The sequence below is a fragment of the Mastomys coucha genome, unplaced genomic scaffold (genome assembly GCF_008632895.1).
Source record: "Mastomys coucha isolate ucsf_1 unplaced genomic scaffold, UCSF_Mcou_1 pScaffold3, whole genome shotgun sequence".
Lineage (NCBI taxonomy): Eukaryota > Metazoa > Chordata > Mammalia > Rodentia > Muridae > Mastomys > Mastomys coucha.
Genome location: NW_022196909.1, coordinates 25387680 through 25402951, shown reverse-complemented (window position 1 = coordinate 25402951; position 15272 = coordinate 25387680). Strand labels below are relative to the sequence as shown.

General features: G+C 44.9%; 1 protein-coding gene across 3 annotated transcripts in view; it reads left to right on the top strand.

Annotated features, from left to right (window-relative positions):
• Window positions 1–9146, top strand: part of Popdc3 (popeye domain containing 3) — a 29665-nt gene extending 20519 nt beyond the window's left edge. For 2 of the 3 annotated variants that reach the window (XM_031347526.1, XM_031347528.1), the window contains 3 exons: window positions 5438–6155; window positions 7333–7441; window positions 8720–9146. In XM_031347526.1, the coding sequence (XP_031203386.1) occupies window positions 5671–6155; window positions 7333–7441; window positions 8720–9001 (876 nt within the window). In that variant the 5' untranslated portion in view covers window positions 5438–5670 and the 3' untranslated portion in view covers window positions 9002–9146. The remainder of the gene's footprint in view (window positions 1–5437; window positions 6156–7332; window positions 7442–8719) is intronic. The other variant, XM_031347529.1, reaches the window with a different exon arrangement.
• Window positions 9147–15272: the final 6126 nt, after the last annotated feature.

Genomic DNA, 15272 nt, shown 5'->3' with positions numbered 1-15272 from the left:
AAAAAAAAAGTCCCGTATCATCATCATGAGAAGTGATTTTAGATCTGAACCTTGCTTTTCCAGTGTGATGGTGTGTCCATCTATTGGACTTGCTATAGTGGGAGAATTGGGATCTGATGATGCCAAGTAACTTTGGTTTCTGTTGCTTATTTTCTTATGCTTGCCTCCTGCCATCTGGTTATCCCTAGTGCTACCTGCCCTGGCTAAATCTGACTGAGGCCTGTCCTTCCTGTGATTCTGGTTGTGTCAGAACTCCTCAGAGTCAAGCTGTCTCTGGGATCCTGTGATTCTGGGATCCTGTGATCCTGGACCTGTTAGAGCACCTGGGAGTGGAGCTTCCTCTGGGTGTTGTGGGACTGGCTGTCGAGTTTGCACCCAAGGTCTGCTTAGGGCACCGGCCCAGACAGACTGTGTAGGTTTTTAAAGGAATATTGTAGAGCTAGGTGTGACAAACCTTTCTAAGTTGTTGACCATGGAAACCCTAGAAGCCCCCAAAACAACACAGGCTATTGCTGTTGCTCTTGGTAATGCATCAGACCTAGAGAATAAGTAAGCCCCTATTGCTGAAGGTGCCGTATAATATGGCTTCGGGACATAGAAACATTAAGTTGAAATTGAGCTAGAAGCTTCCTCCCTGCTGGCTTGCTTTTATGGTGCTGGAAGGGACAATGGAGGCTGTTGGAGTAGAGGAGTCCGTCATCTGTTGTCTTATCCAGTTGTGAACCCTTTAAAGTACAATACTGACCTACCAAGCAAAATGCTCATGGGTATAAAAGTGGTGTGACAGCTATGGTGGTGCCCATGGGTATGTGACAGTTCTGGTGGTGACCAACTGCTTTCTGATTAGATCTGTTTAACAAGAGAGAGTTCATATCTAGTGCTATAAACCTAGTCAAAAGCCCCACGGATGAGGAGGCCATAAGTGACCCTGAGTGGGGAAACTTCTACTGGTTCTTTGTTTGCTATCTGCTTTTTAGACAAGACCCACTCTGTAGCGTAGGCTGGCCCCTAATTCAAGCTCATCCTCCTCAGCCTCCTGACTGTTGGGATTCTGAGAGTTGCCACCTTCCCTGGTGTCTGGTACCACTTAAAGCAGATAGAATAGTTGGTGTTTCCCTTGCTTCTTTGTTGGCGAATAAACTTTCTTAGGCTCACGTAGAGAACAGAAGGCAGAGTAAGAGCTGTGGTTTCTAAGTCCTGGTGATGTGTCATGGAAGCAGATTAGTGCAGTAGAGAATATGTGTCACACTTAAACAGTTTGCCCTTGAACAACATTTTTACCTTCTCTGAATTTCATAATTCCCCGGAGTAAAATTACCTGCCTGGTAGGGTTGTTACAGTAAGATAGTTTTAAAAATCTGCCTAGCACATAAGTATTGAATACATGTGCCATCTCAAGGATAAGTAGGAAAAAAAAGACAGCTGCGGAAAATGAGAGCTTAGCATATGGAACACATACTGAAGTTGGGATCTGATTCCAATTAATGAGTAGAATATTGGTATTTTTGAGCTTGTGGGTTGCTTGGCAACCCAAACTAACTCAATAGCACCGGCTACCATACTAGTTGTTGTCTTTAATCAAAGCAGTAATTAAATGTTCTTAAGAAGTGCAAGGTTATAGGCAAAGGATTCACCTTGAATTTGGAATTGGTCCAGATGTTTTGGGGGCAAAAGATTCCCCAACTCCCCAGTGTGTTTGTGTTGATGTACCTCAGATGTTGGGCTCTTCCCTGCATCTGTGCACTAAGGGCACCCAGAATATGTTTCAACATCTCATGTTAGGGGCGAATATCGTAGTATGTCCAACTAACACTCATTGGAGGCAAAGGGTCAGCCATATAATACCATCTGTCTCTGGCCCTGCTGCCCCTTACAATTTCAGAGCCTAGAGGAAGGCTCAGTCAACGTTAAACAATACACCAAATGGTTTCACACGTGGCTGCTTCTGTTTCCAGACATAGACCGTTATGAACTGAGCAGTCCGTGTAGAGCTGTATTTAGCTTCCTGGCAAACCTGATTCAAAAATCTGCCTCCTGGCCCGAGTGAACCTGGTCATACAGGCGCTTAAGCTCCCACGCTGCAGCGAAGGGTGTAACGAACTACCCTTTTACCTGAAGCCAGAGACTTCACCAGGCTGTGCCCAGCTTCCTCGGGGACTTTGCCAGGCTGGGCCCAACCCGCCCCCCCCCCCGGGACTTTGCCAGTCTGTCCTAGCTCCCCCATGCTTGGCATGATGATTTATATCCGGCTTCCCTCAGACAGTGAGATGAGAAATGTATTGCTAAACAGATAAGCACAACCCAGGGCTAATCTTCATCACTGTGCCGCCAGGGTTATGCAGCCTGCCCTTGAGAATCCTCTTTATCATCTTACTAGTTTATAATTCGAAGCCGTACGGATTTAAGAGAAAAATTGAATAAACTGGAAACTCTGGATGCATAGTTTGCTAGATTTTCGTCTTCTCCGTTTGTAGCTCAGCACGCAAGATCAGTTACTGCTTGGGGAAGGAATCCATTGTGTCGCTTGGGCCTTTCAGTGATTATTTACACACAGAGACGACGAGGCCTGAGGATCTGTGAGGCAGGCAGCTGGTGGATGAATCATGTTCGGTCATCAGTACGATGGTGGCGCATGGCAGAGGCCCTTTCCTGCCCATCACCTGCTCCCGTCAGTTCCCCCTCTTCTAATAAAGTGCATCTGTTGTGGTGACTGGATAAAAACACACTGAGCTGGGCGTGCAGTAATTCAATCAGGGCACGTCAGCATTCTGCAGCGGTACCATGCCCAGGGTGGAGAGACGGCCTGGTAGCTGCTTAGTGCAACAGAAGGAGTGGGCCGGAAGCATTTTCTCCTAGGATCCTCGGGATCACAATTCTAGAATGTAGAGGACCCAGCATGCGCTCCAGATCAAGCATTTAAAGGGACCTCCTTTCTGAATTGCCATGAACTTTTTTTTTTTTTCAGCGTGGCCTTTCTCTTATTCGCACCTTCTTAACGTTTCATTGAGGAGTATAAATTTTTCAGGAAGTTCAACCCAAAGTTCAGAGACCTACTAGCAGGTCTTTTCATATTGGTTTTTGAGGCTGTGTTGAGTACTCTGAAGAATTGATTGGCTAAAATGCCCCAGTTTAAAAAGTAAAACCGCAGGGGAGTGACATTTGCAGGCTGGTATTTGCAGTTCCTGCTCCTCCTTGCATTTCTGAGAACCGCTCTTTGCTGTGACCGCTCAGCAGTATGGAGTTTTGCGTGTTGTTTTTCTAAAGGAGAAACCGAGCATGCTCAGAATGCTGGTCTGCTTGAATCCTGTGTGTCACGATCAGATACCGGCCAGATGCTTGAAGGCTTTTAAAACAAGTAAAAATAACATTATAGCTCTAGGTTGTGTATCAGAGCCATTTGTCCCTTCCCTCCTGTCCCTTTTCCTCTTTCTCCTCTTCCTTCTCCTTTCTGAGTCTCCCGTGGGGTCGTCCTGACTTGAGAAAAGGTTCATGATTGCAGGGTGCCAGCAGCCACAGAATCTTCATGTCTAGTTCTGTCAGTGATGGCCGGTTCCCTGCCACTCGTAAGATGTGTTCACTTCTGCACATGGACTTTTATGCTTTCCTTAGGAGACACGGCTGTGGTACACGATGCCTGAACGGGTGTACTAGGAGGCAGTTAACACAGCATCTACATCCCAGGTTCTTGCACGGTGGTTATGACTCAGGCTAAGGGGAGTGTCCCAGTGACGCCTTTAGTGCCGAGGATGAATGTGGTAAATGATGCATTGATCCAGGACCTTGTCATCATGCCCAATTTTCTTCAGACCCAGGTCCCATGTTAGCATCCACCACATGGTTGGAAGAGTAGAGCATTTATGAAGAGAACAGAGTCAGTAGTATTGTTGACCAGCTGGTAAATGTTTAAGTAATAAGAATTAATGTGTTCCTTTATATGGATGCAATATTGACCTGAACCACAAATAAAATCATGTTGTACTATTGTCTTAGTTAGGGTTTTACTGTGAACAGATACCATGACCAAGACAAGTCTTTTAAAGGACAATATTTTAATTGGGGCTGGCTTACAGGTTCAGAGGTTCAGTCAGTCCATGATCATCAGAGCAGGAGCAGGGCAGCATCCAGGCAGTCATGATGCAGGCAGAGCTGAGAGTTCTACATCTTCATCTGAAGGCTGCTAGTGGAAGACTAGCTTCCAGGTAGCTAGGAGTAGGGTCTTAAAGCCCATGCTCACAGTGACACACCTACTCCAACCTGGCCACACCTCCTCATAGTGCCACTCCCTGGGCCAAGCATATACAGATCATCACAACTATACACATTTTCTTACATTGTCTGAATCCAACTTATTAAACTTTTTCTCAGGCTATTATGTATTCTTAAAGATCTCCCTCCTGGTCCTGTGTTTCCTATGTGTACTGATTTATTGGGGGTCCTTATAGTGTCACGTTTAAACCATCTTTCATGGAAGACCATTTGCTTGGACCCAGCATGTGGGCAGGGCCACTAAGGTCCCACTCTGTGTAGCTTGGACACATTCATTCCTGGCTCCTCTGAGCCTCAGATGCGTTTCAAGCATGACTATTGCAGCATTAGAGAGTATCTGTCAAGAGCGGAAGGTTTAGGAAGATTCATCATAATTACATAGAGAGCTTGTTCAAAATACACATCCTTGGGAATCACCTTGATTTAATTAATGTACGTGGGGAAAGTCTGTGTATGGCTTTCCATTTTTAATCCTGTGTGTCAAGTGATTCTGACTTATGCTGTGCCATTGCTGTAGACTGACTGACCCAAGGATTTAGTTATCCTGTGTTTCAGTTTTCTGTTTGTGGCTGACTAAAACCAACTTGGGGGAGGAAAAGGTTTATTTGCCCCTTTACAGACTAGGGTCCATCCTCGAGGGACATCAGAGCAAGGAGCTCAGAGCAGGAATCTAGAGGCAAGAACTGGAGTAGTGGCCATGGAGGAATGTTTGTATTGACTTGCTCCCGCGACTTCCTGAGTTTGCTCTCTCAAATACCTCAGGACTACCGGCCTAGGGCTGGCACCGCCCACAGTGGGCGACCTGCCTAGGGCTGGCACCGCCCACAGTGGGCGGGGCCCTTCCACATCAAACATTAACCAAGAAAATGCTCCACCTACTTGCCTAGAACAGTCTGATGGAGGTGTTTTCTCAGTTGAGGTTTCTTCTCAGGTGAGTCTAGCTCGTCAAGTTGATAAAAACTAACCTGCACATGCCGAAAAATCAATAGCTAGTAAACATGCTTTTATTAAACATTTAATTAATATTTGTGCTTAAAACATCCCAATTTCCTAACAGTGGGAAGACGATTTGCATAATTGATGCTGCGGATTCATTAACTAAAGTACCATTCCATTCTTTTAGCTTAATTAGATCCTCTGTCTCTTTTTTTTTTTTTTTCCTTTCACACAGGAAATAGTAAAATCTTTGTGCACTTCGTCTGAATCAGGAGCCCAGATGAGCTTAAAGAAACTGGGGCCGAACCCTTAGCTTTTCAGCTCCACAGCCACTAAACGCCATTCTATGCCAGCTCCCGTGTCTCCCGGCCTGTGGAGCGCACCGTTCTGGGATGGAAAAGCGAAGGACTCAGTCATTGGCCTCGGGGTCATCTAAGGAGCACTGACAGGGAAGCAGGTAGTGCAGCCATGGAGAAGAATTCAAGCTTCTGGAAAAGCCTGGTGACTGACCACCCACTCTGCACCACCTGGAAGCAAGAGGCCGAAGGGGCCATTTACCACCTCGCCAGTATCTTGTTTGTAGTAGGTTTTATGGGTGGCAGTGGATTCTTTGGGCTCCTTTACGTCTTCAGCTTGCTGGGGCTGGGTTTCCTCTGTTCTGCGGTCTGGGCGTGGGTGGACGTCTGCGCTGCTGACATATTTTCCTGGAATTTTGTGCTGTTTGTCATCTGCTTCATGCAGTTCGTTCACATCGCGTATCAAGTTCACAGCATAACCTTCGCCCGAGAATTCCACGTGTTGTACAGCTCTCTCTTCAAGCCCCTTGGGATCCCTTTGCCGGTTTTCAGAACAATTGCTCTGAGCTCTGAAGTGGTTACTTTGGAAAAGGAGCACTGTTACGCCATGCAGGGGAAAACCTCCATCGATAGACTCTCTGTGCTCGTCTCAGGAAGGTTCGTACCCTGCGTGCCGCGGGTCTCACCTCTAGAGTGGTTCCCTGTGTTTCTTCTTCGGTGCAGCATATAGTCCTGGGTGGCATTTAGCACCCTGCAACTCGGGGAAGTCTTTGAGACATGACGTAGGTGTGGGCATTTAGAGGACATGCTATTATTTACTTGAATCAGGAAATAATCTCGAGTCTTACACTTCCATCTTACAAATACAATTCACAAGTCTTAGAAGCAAAGCGTGAATTTAGTTCTGTGGAGGCAGTAGTTGTAGCGAGTCACTGAAATGCAAGGAGGCTGAGGCAGCTTGAGCTGGCAGAGCCTTCATCAGAACACTAAGTATTTAGGTGGACTCTTCTGGCATTCTTCTCCATAACGGGGAATCTTTAATTTCATATTATCAAATGTATTCAGTAAATCCTAGCATTTGCCCACTTGTGAGAGGTGAGAGTAAAGACTTCAGGAATACACACACACCACCATATATATATATATATATATATATATATATATATATATATATATATATATATATTCCGAACTTGGAAAAGTTAGGGAGGATAAAACAGTCATGTGTTTTTCATATAATTGAAACTATTAATGGCCGGAGAGATGGCTCTGCAGTCGAGAGCACTGATTCTTGTTCCAGAGGACCAGGGTTCAATTCCCAGCACTTGCAGGGTAGTTCATAACTGCCTGAAACTCCAGTTTCACAGGATCCAACACCTCTGCACAAACATACATGCAGGCAAGACACCAATGCACATGAAATAAAATTAAATAGATAAATTAATTATGTAACAAAAAGAAAAGGTTAACCCTTTAACTCACAGAGGTGCTTGCAGAAGATCTCCCACTATATTCTTAAACTCCCTCCTGTGTAATAAAAAAATAATCTGACTGAATGCACTCCCATCTTGTGCCGAGGCACGGTACACACGTGGAATGGGCTCATCTTGTGCATGTACAATTTGATGAGCTGTTGGTGAATTTCACTTACTGTTCCCGACTCCTAGTGATGAATATCATACACAAATCTTATAGGGTATTATAATAGTATATTTTCTTCAAAACTCAACAGGGAAGAAGTCACCAAAGGCTGGAAGTATAGCCCCCCAAGTGTCCCCTAAATGTGCACACACTTTCTTCTCACCTCATAACAGATGTTCTTGTGTCTTGCTAGGATCCGAGTGACAGTTGATGGCGAATTTCTGCATTATATCTCCCCCTTTCAGTTCCTGGATTCTCCTGAGTGGGATTCACTAAGACCCACAGAGGAAGGCATTTTTCAGGTAAGGACCAATTATGCCCCATGGTTCAGGCCCCAACTTTTTAAACAGATGAATATTTGTTGTAAAGCAAGCAAGCATACAAATAGAACAACCTATAATAAACAGAGCTTTAATTTATATTTAACTTTGGATACAGTTCGCTTCATGCATGATTCCTAACCGTAAGTCCTGTTGACTGATGGTCGTTACAGGTACAACCACAGGAAGAATGGGAATCCAGGAGACAGGAAGGGGTTGTGATGAGCGCTCTCTAGGTTTCCCATGTTGAACCTCATATATGGGAATTAATTTATAAAGTCTTGACTTTAAACACTGCCAATGTGGTAGTTTAGAAGATGCCAGGAGAAAAAGATCACACTTACTATGAAACAAATGGTTTTTGAAAGTGGAAGGTGCTAATGGACGTTAGCTAGTCTAAACTTAGTCATCTCTACGCTGTTAGTGTGCTGATAGTACTAAAGAGACAGCCATTTCTGTCAGTTATATTTATTATGCTATACTTTTTCCTATACACCAACACACACATGCGCCTTCACATTCAAATGTCCGTAAATACGCAAGCATGGTATTTGTAAATTACATATTGTACTAGAGAAAGCATGTTGGGGTTAGAAGTCCACAGTCTTCATAGTTGTCTATTCCTCTCATGTTAGCCAGCCTTGCTCTCTCATTATCATATCAGGTAGGTCTGCGAAACACAAAACACAATCAAGAGGAGCACTGTGTACATAGCATCATGATTAGAGAGAAAGAAAGAAATTATGTAGTTCATTTTAATATTTACTATCTTAAGTTTTTAACATTTTGTGTATCGGGTAAGATGGTTTTTAACCTAAAAGGACAGGGAAATGGCATTGAAAGGACTGAAGAAATGGCTCAGTGGTTAAGTGCACTGGCTGTTCTTGCAGAGGACCTGGGTTCACTTCCCAGCACCCACATGGCGGCTCATAACTGTCTGTAACTCCAGTTTCTTGGGACCTGATGCCCTCTTCTGACCTCTGTGGGCACTGCACACATGTGGTGTCCGTACATATATGGAGGCCGGACACTCTTACACATAAAAATAAACCTTTAGCGCTTGGGAGGCAGAGGAAGGCGGATTTCTGAGTTCGAGGCCAGCCTGGTCTACAGAGTGAGTTCCAGGACAGCCAAGGCTACACAGAGAAACTCTGTCTCGAAACCCTCCCCCCACCCCCACCCCCCAAAAACCCCTTCAATAACCGTGTTTTAATCTGTTGCTTTCTAGTTTTGTTTCACACACATCTCTATGTTTTCTAGGTAACCCTCACAGCGGACACTGATTGCCGATACGTGTCTTGGAGGAGAAAAAAACTGTACCTGCTCTTTGCTCAGCATCGTTACATCTCCCGCCTGTTTTCGGTTTTAATTGGCAGCGACATTGCAGATAAACTCTATGCCTTGAATGACAGGGTATACATAGGGAAGAAACACCACTATGATATTCGGTTACCCAATTACTACCAGATGTCAACTCCAGACCTGTCCAGATCACCCCTAACCAAACAGTTCCGGAATTCCAGACAACATTGTAACAAATGACATCAAAACCTCAAGTTGTGTGACTGCTGCAAAAAAATTGATTTCATCATTCCCCAGACAATTCAGAGTCAAGATGCCCTTGCTAGCTGTTTACTAATTCATTTTAACTTCTGCATTGCAAATAAAATTTAAAAACTTTCATGTATTCCTTGCTGTTATGATGGGAGATGGATAAGGATGGGCAGTTTGCCCTTTTCCTGCATCAGGACTGAGAGAATGTGATTTCACATTCTCTGATATTTCCTCCAACATGCCGCCTGGTACTGTTGGCGCAGGAGAAGCAGTTGGCAAGTGTCAGCCCGAGAGCAGGTTGCTGTGGTCCACAGACCCATTTCTAGAATCTGCTTTTCTGTGACAATCTCTGATGAATATAAGTTACATTGTTGTAGTGAGAAGCAATGCTTTCTTTTATATGTGAAGTTCTTCGACATGACTAAGAAGTAGAATAAATGTAAAAAAAAAAAAATTAACATGCCAATTTGAAGACCACTTTCTTGCTACAACCAAGTCCTGAGCTTACACTTTACGATGACTATTAAAAGCAACAACTCCTAGAAAGCAAAATTGCATGATAATTACTGGGTAAATAGCATACCCATAAACAGATAGTTCAAATGCATATGACCTTTTGAGTTGCATGTTGAGCTACTGAGGCAAGGCTTTGACAGAAGAGGGGCAGCTTCCAGTGAGTCCTCAGTCCAGGAAGAAGAGCTTTGGAAAGAGATCCTTACGTGCAGACCTGGTCCCTGTCTTAGGAAAACTGGTTTTCTGGAACTCATATACAGGAGACCTCTGTAGAACCATTTGACAAATGGATCTTATGCCCTCTTTGTGGCTCAGGGTTATAAACCCGGCCCTGATGATAAATAGACATATCCAGTGATAGACATGACTCATCTCTCATGGAGCTTGCATCCTGGGGGCAAGAGAGAAGATAAACCAGAAAAACTTATGGATACAAAGTGATGGGGTCAAGGAGAAAGGAAAGTTAAAGGATGTGGGTCGGGGATGCTCGAGGAAGGGTCTCAGCAAGATGATGCTTACTAAAGACCTGGCAGAGGCAAGGCAGTAGTCTATGCAGACACTGGGTAAGGGCAGTCTGGGCTGGGGGTAGTACATGCAGACTCCTAGGCAGTGTGTGGCTGGCCAGGTCAGGACCAGTGGGAAAGTGAGGGTGGATTGGGACAGCCTTGGAGTGGGTGGGAGACTGGGACTTGTATCCAGCAGCCACTGTGGAATTTGAAATAAAATAGTCATGGGCTCTGCCTATGATCCCTTGATGGCCTGCTGAGGATGAGGTGTCAGGATGGGGGCAGTAGTGGATGAGGGAGATCAGGAGACAGTTGTCCCTGAACACTGAGTATGAGTGTGGACTTGGTAAAGGTCTGGGTTAGAGGTACAGCTGTGAGACATTGAGCAGTCAATGGCGTCCGAACTCATTGGCCTAGAGGAGGTACCAAGTGACTTGAGGGTAGATCAGAACAAAAATGGCATGGGACCTTCTCTGTGAGGATGTCATAGTGACTAGAAGGATGTGGTGGAGTAGTCAGCCAAGGATATAACAGAGCAGCCAGTGAGGCAGCAAGGACACCAAGGGGGCGTGATGATCCAGAAGCCAAGTGAAGAGACTTGTCCATAGACCTATTTCTAGAGTCTGCTTTTGTGTGTGTGTGTGTGTGTGTGTGTGTGTGTGTGTGTGTGTGTGTGTGTTCATCTCTGACAACTGTATGTCCTATTGTTGGTGTGGGAAGCAATTCTTTCTTTTACATGTGAAGTTCTTTGACATGTCTAAAAAAGTAGGATAAATGTAAGAAATGGATAATAGGCCAATTTGAAGACTACTTTCTTGCTACAAACAAGTTCTGAGCTCTACGGTTACCATTCAAAGACGCATCTCATAGAAAGCAAAACTGCAACCCTGCTAACTTATCACAGTGGTAAATCATCGCCTCGTATTAACATACTAAAGATACAAAGACCCAAATTTCTCCCGGAGCCACTGAGAAAGGAACTGTGAGGTGTCTTTAATGTGGCTGAGAGGTCTGGAAGACACCACTGGATTGAGCACTGGTGAGCTCCACCAGGGAAGTTTGGTAGGGTGATATGAAAGCAGACCGAAGGGGGATAGAAGGCAAGATACAAGGACAGCAAAGCCAGGTATGCTTTTCAAGCCCTTCAGATCTGAAGAGAAATGGAAACCATCAGTGGCCTGTGCCTGAAGTGGGACTGAGAAAGAAATGGTTATTGCTGACGAAGACCAGAAAAATGGCACCTAAGTGTGGTATCTGGCAAATAACCTATTTGAGTGCTGAGTGCTGACCTCAAGCACGTTTGTGAGGGTGGATCCCATGTCCTTAAACAGGACAGTGGTCATCATAGACAGACAGCAGGTAGGGTAGACCTCCAAAGTAAAGTCAGGAAGGGGCTGGGGAGAAACACGTAGTGTGTGTTGCTTTCTGATCAGAGGCAAGTAATGGTTAGCACAGCGAGATCTGTGTCACCATGGATGAGCCGTTGTATAAGTCAAACCTAGCATGCACTAAGTGCAATGTGGGATGCTTTCCTTCCTGGACACACATGGGCATCCTGGTTTTTAAGCAAACCCATAGTCAGACACAATGGTAGCCATCCTCTGGTACGGTCACACCTTCGGGAAGTGTCCTAAGGTTTTTGGTGGGCTTCACCGTGGCTCTGGGAGAAACTTGGGTCTCTGTGTCTTTAAGAATTGGTGGCAGTTAAGCAACCAATTCGCACCTTCCATTAATTCCAGGTGACGATGTGACACCTTAGATCCCACCAGGTAATTTAGCAGGAATTAATTGGCAGCTAGCTTGCTAACGATGAAGGGAACTGAGAGCAAAGCCACAGTGAGAATAGACTCAGGCCATACCGCAGGAAGAAAATGGGAAAAGTTGGTGGATGCATTTTCAAGAAATCTGTTTTTAAGATAAGACACACATGCAGAGGGATGAAGGATATTGAGAAGGAGAGAAAGATGAATATGGGACCCGCCCCATCTCCACTGTCATGAAGGGCTGGTACCAATCTTTGTACTAACAGATGGACTGTGAGCCAACACATTGGTTTGTCTACAGGTTTTCTAACCTGGTAAAAAGTAAAAGCAGAATATCCTATAGTAACCTCCTTGTAAGGACACTTGAGTGTCTAGTTGGAAATGTCTAGAAAACTATATTTTATCATCTCAAAATATTCTAATCAGCCCAAATGGAAAGCACAAGTGGGTATTCAAGAGACTAGAGAAGTGCCCATGAATTGCCCTCCTGTGGTGCACTTAGAATTGAATTTCTATTAAAACTAGGCTTATTTTCATCTGAGCCTAATCACTGCCATTTCTAAATTCCTTGGGTTCTCTCACTGCTAAGAGCCCAGTGAGATGAGAAATGCAAGGTATGTTCTTGTGTTAAACGTGCTGCGCAGCTTTGAGTACAAAGCTGTATGTGTGTACCTGCATATTTGCAAATAGGTAGAACCATTCTTCAAAAACCAGTAAGAATTAAAAAGAAATTTCAAACAAGTTGGGGGCACTTTGCAAGCTAGACACCTTTCATAATCACCCATGTCACATGACCAGAAAGCTGACACCTGCCAGGTGCTCTGACTTTAAAGAATTAATGGGAGCGCCTTGTGGTTTTTCTGTCCTCAGTTGTGTGGTCAATGGGGACTCTGAGGAGTAGTGAGAGAGGGAGAAAGAGAAATGGTGGCACACAGTGAGCCCATAAACACCCATGCCGCACTCGCCAGCGGAGTTCCGGAGGCTGCGGATCCATCTTCCAGGCCTTTACTTTACCCCAGTTTTGAAGCCTCACATTCCTCTAGAGCTGCTCCCTGGAACTGAGTTGACCCTGGGCTGTCCCTCATCCCTAGAGCTTGCGCCAAAGAATTACTCTCCTGTGAAGAACAACAGCAGGAGCTCCTTTGAGGACTTGTACATTGGAGCGGTATCCGGCAGAGGAGCTCAGGAAAGACCATGGGTCATATGCCATCCTCAGGATGAGCGCAGGCTGTCCTATTTACATTGCAAACAGCCAGAAGGGCAGAACCAATTGGACAGGGTACTCAAAATAGAGCGCCCCACCATCTGACCCTCCCTTCCTTTTTATTTATATTGAACCCTTTCTTGACAGGAGTGGTGGCTCATGACCATAATCCCAGCACTTGGGGGCAGGAGAAGCACAAACTTGATGCCATCATGGGCTACAAAGTGAGTTTCATTTTTTTTTTTCATTCTACTAAAATGTGAGCACAAAGAAATCCAGATTTAATGTGATAGGCCAAAATCATACAGCTATGAAAAGATGTGGCAAGACTGAAACTTTCACAATCCTACCATACCACAAGCATGTTAATGACAGACTTTATATTTGTATATATATATATATATCATGGTCTGAGCATAATCTGAATGTATTAATGTAGTAATGAATGTATTACTATGCTAACTCTGATTACCTTCAAAACAAACTGTCTATATAAAGGTTGGCCGAGAATGTCATCAAAAGAACATGTAATTCCGTTGGCTTGCTCCTTGGGAAGAGTCCTGGTTTATGTGTAGAGGTCAAAGTCTAGCTAGCTCACAGCAAATGAAGGCCCTCAAATCTAATTCTTCCAGGCCATAGTCCTTGCACTTTCCACGAGACTGTTTTCCTGTCTTAGAGATCATTAAAGTGCCCCCAATTTGAGCTGAAGAAAAAGTCAGTGCCAAGATGCTAATTACACATCTGAAATTCATTAGTGATTAGGAGCATCAGCCAAGGAAAGCCTTTCTCCTAGATCAGCAGCAGCAGCTAGCTAGCTCCACTTCCAAGTGCCCTGCAAGGGAAAGTGCCGTCGTGAAGAATGCTATTAAAATGGCTATTAGTTTATAGGATGAAAGAACATACTGAAGTTCTGTGGATTTGGGGTGGTCCATTTTGACTTCTGCTAACTTCCACAGCTCACGTGAGGTATGTTTTCTAAGGAACTGCCCTTGTCTCACCCCACCTGTGATGGGTTCCACCCATCACACTCTTCATAGAGAAAGATTAATTCGGTGTTTCGTGTGGTTCTCGTGTTCTCACCCCTCACGGAAGCAACACGTCATAAAATTATATAAACTGAAGCTTTTTCAAAGAGACGCTGGTAAAGGCTCTTAAGATGTGGCAGATGTGTGATACAAGAGGTTTCTGAGGAAGCGGGTATAATACAGATATCAGCTGGTTCCCCCGCGATGAAAGTTCAGCCAATGCTCGGACATCGCATCTATGGTCTTGAGAAAGAATTCTCCCTGAAATGCTTCCCTGCGTCTCTGTGGAGTGCTGGCCAGCACAGGACAGCAGCTTTGCCAACAATCTGTCTCACAGAAGAAACGACCGTACCTGCTCTCGCATCAAATCCTGGCCCGATCTGATTGTACCCCCCCAGTACGGCTGACAGTTATCGCCAGATAAGATGGAAGGCCTGTGAAAACACCATTTAGCCCTCTCGCTCCTGTTGGGAGTTTGCACGTTATTCATTCTGAATGCAGAGCCCTGAAGCAGTTCTTGGGTTCCAAGATAAATCTGAGTTGAAAACCTGAATACTGATTTGGTTTAGATATGTTCTGTGTTGGAAATACTGAAAAACAAACTTAGGCACAATGAAAACTTGAAGAGGATTTGAGAGGACAGTAGTTCATGAATGGAGTGACTGGGGACTCTAGGCAGCCCGAGCGTGACAATCATAGCCCTTATAGTCTTGCCCTTCCCCTATTCTCTCTGCCTTGATAAAAACTGTTAGATTACATTCCTAAAGCTAGCTAGCCACCAAGGTCTATTCCCTTATTTCCTCCCCGCTGAGGCTGACCACCAAGGTTCAGCTAGCAAAGTATTGAAGTCCAGCAACCAGAAGCCCCAAGTAGCAAGTCCAATTAAATTAAACAACTCATCCTCACATGGGGGTTCCCTCTTTACCTTTATAAACCACCATTTGCTTACGTGCCTGGTCTGCCTCCTCTCTATCCAGAGATAGCCCTTTGTCACTCCTCTGCCTCCTCTGTATCCAGAGATAGCCCTTAGTCGCTGAGCAAATTCCTCCTCCCCTTCTCCCTTGTTGTCGGTCCCCTTCTCTATCTCCTGTCTTTGTCTCTTACTGCCTGCCCTCTGTCCCTCTGGGGAAAAAGCATCTCCTTTGTGCTGAGAACTTGGTCTTGGGGGTGTCTTGTACAAGTATAGGTCCCTTCAGCAACGGTAGGCCATAAGCAGTTCAGCGCTGCCTTGAGGGTGGGGCCGAGAGA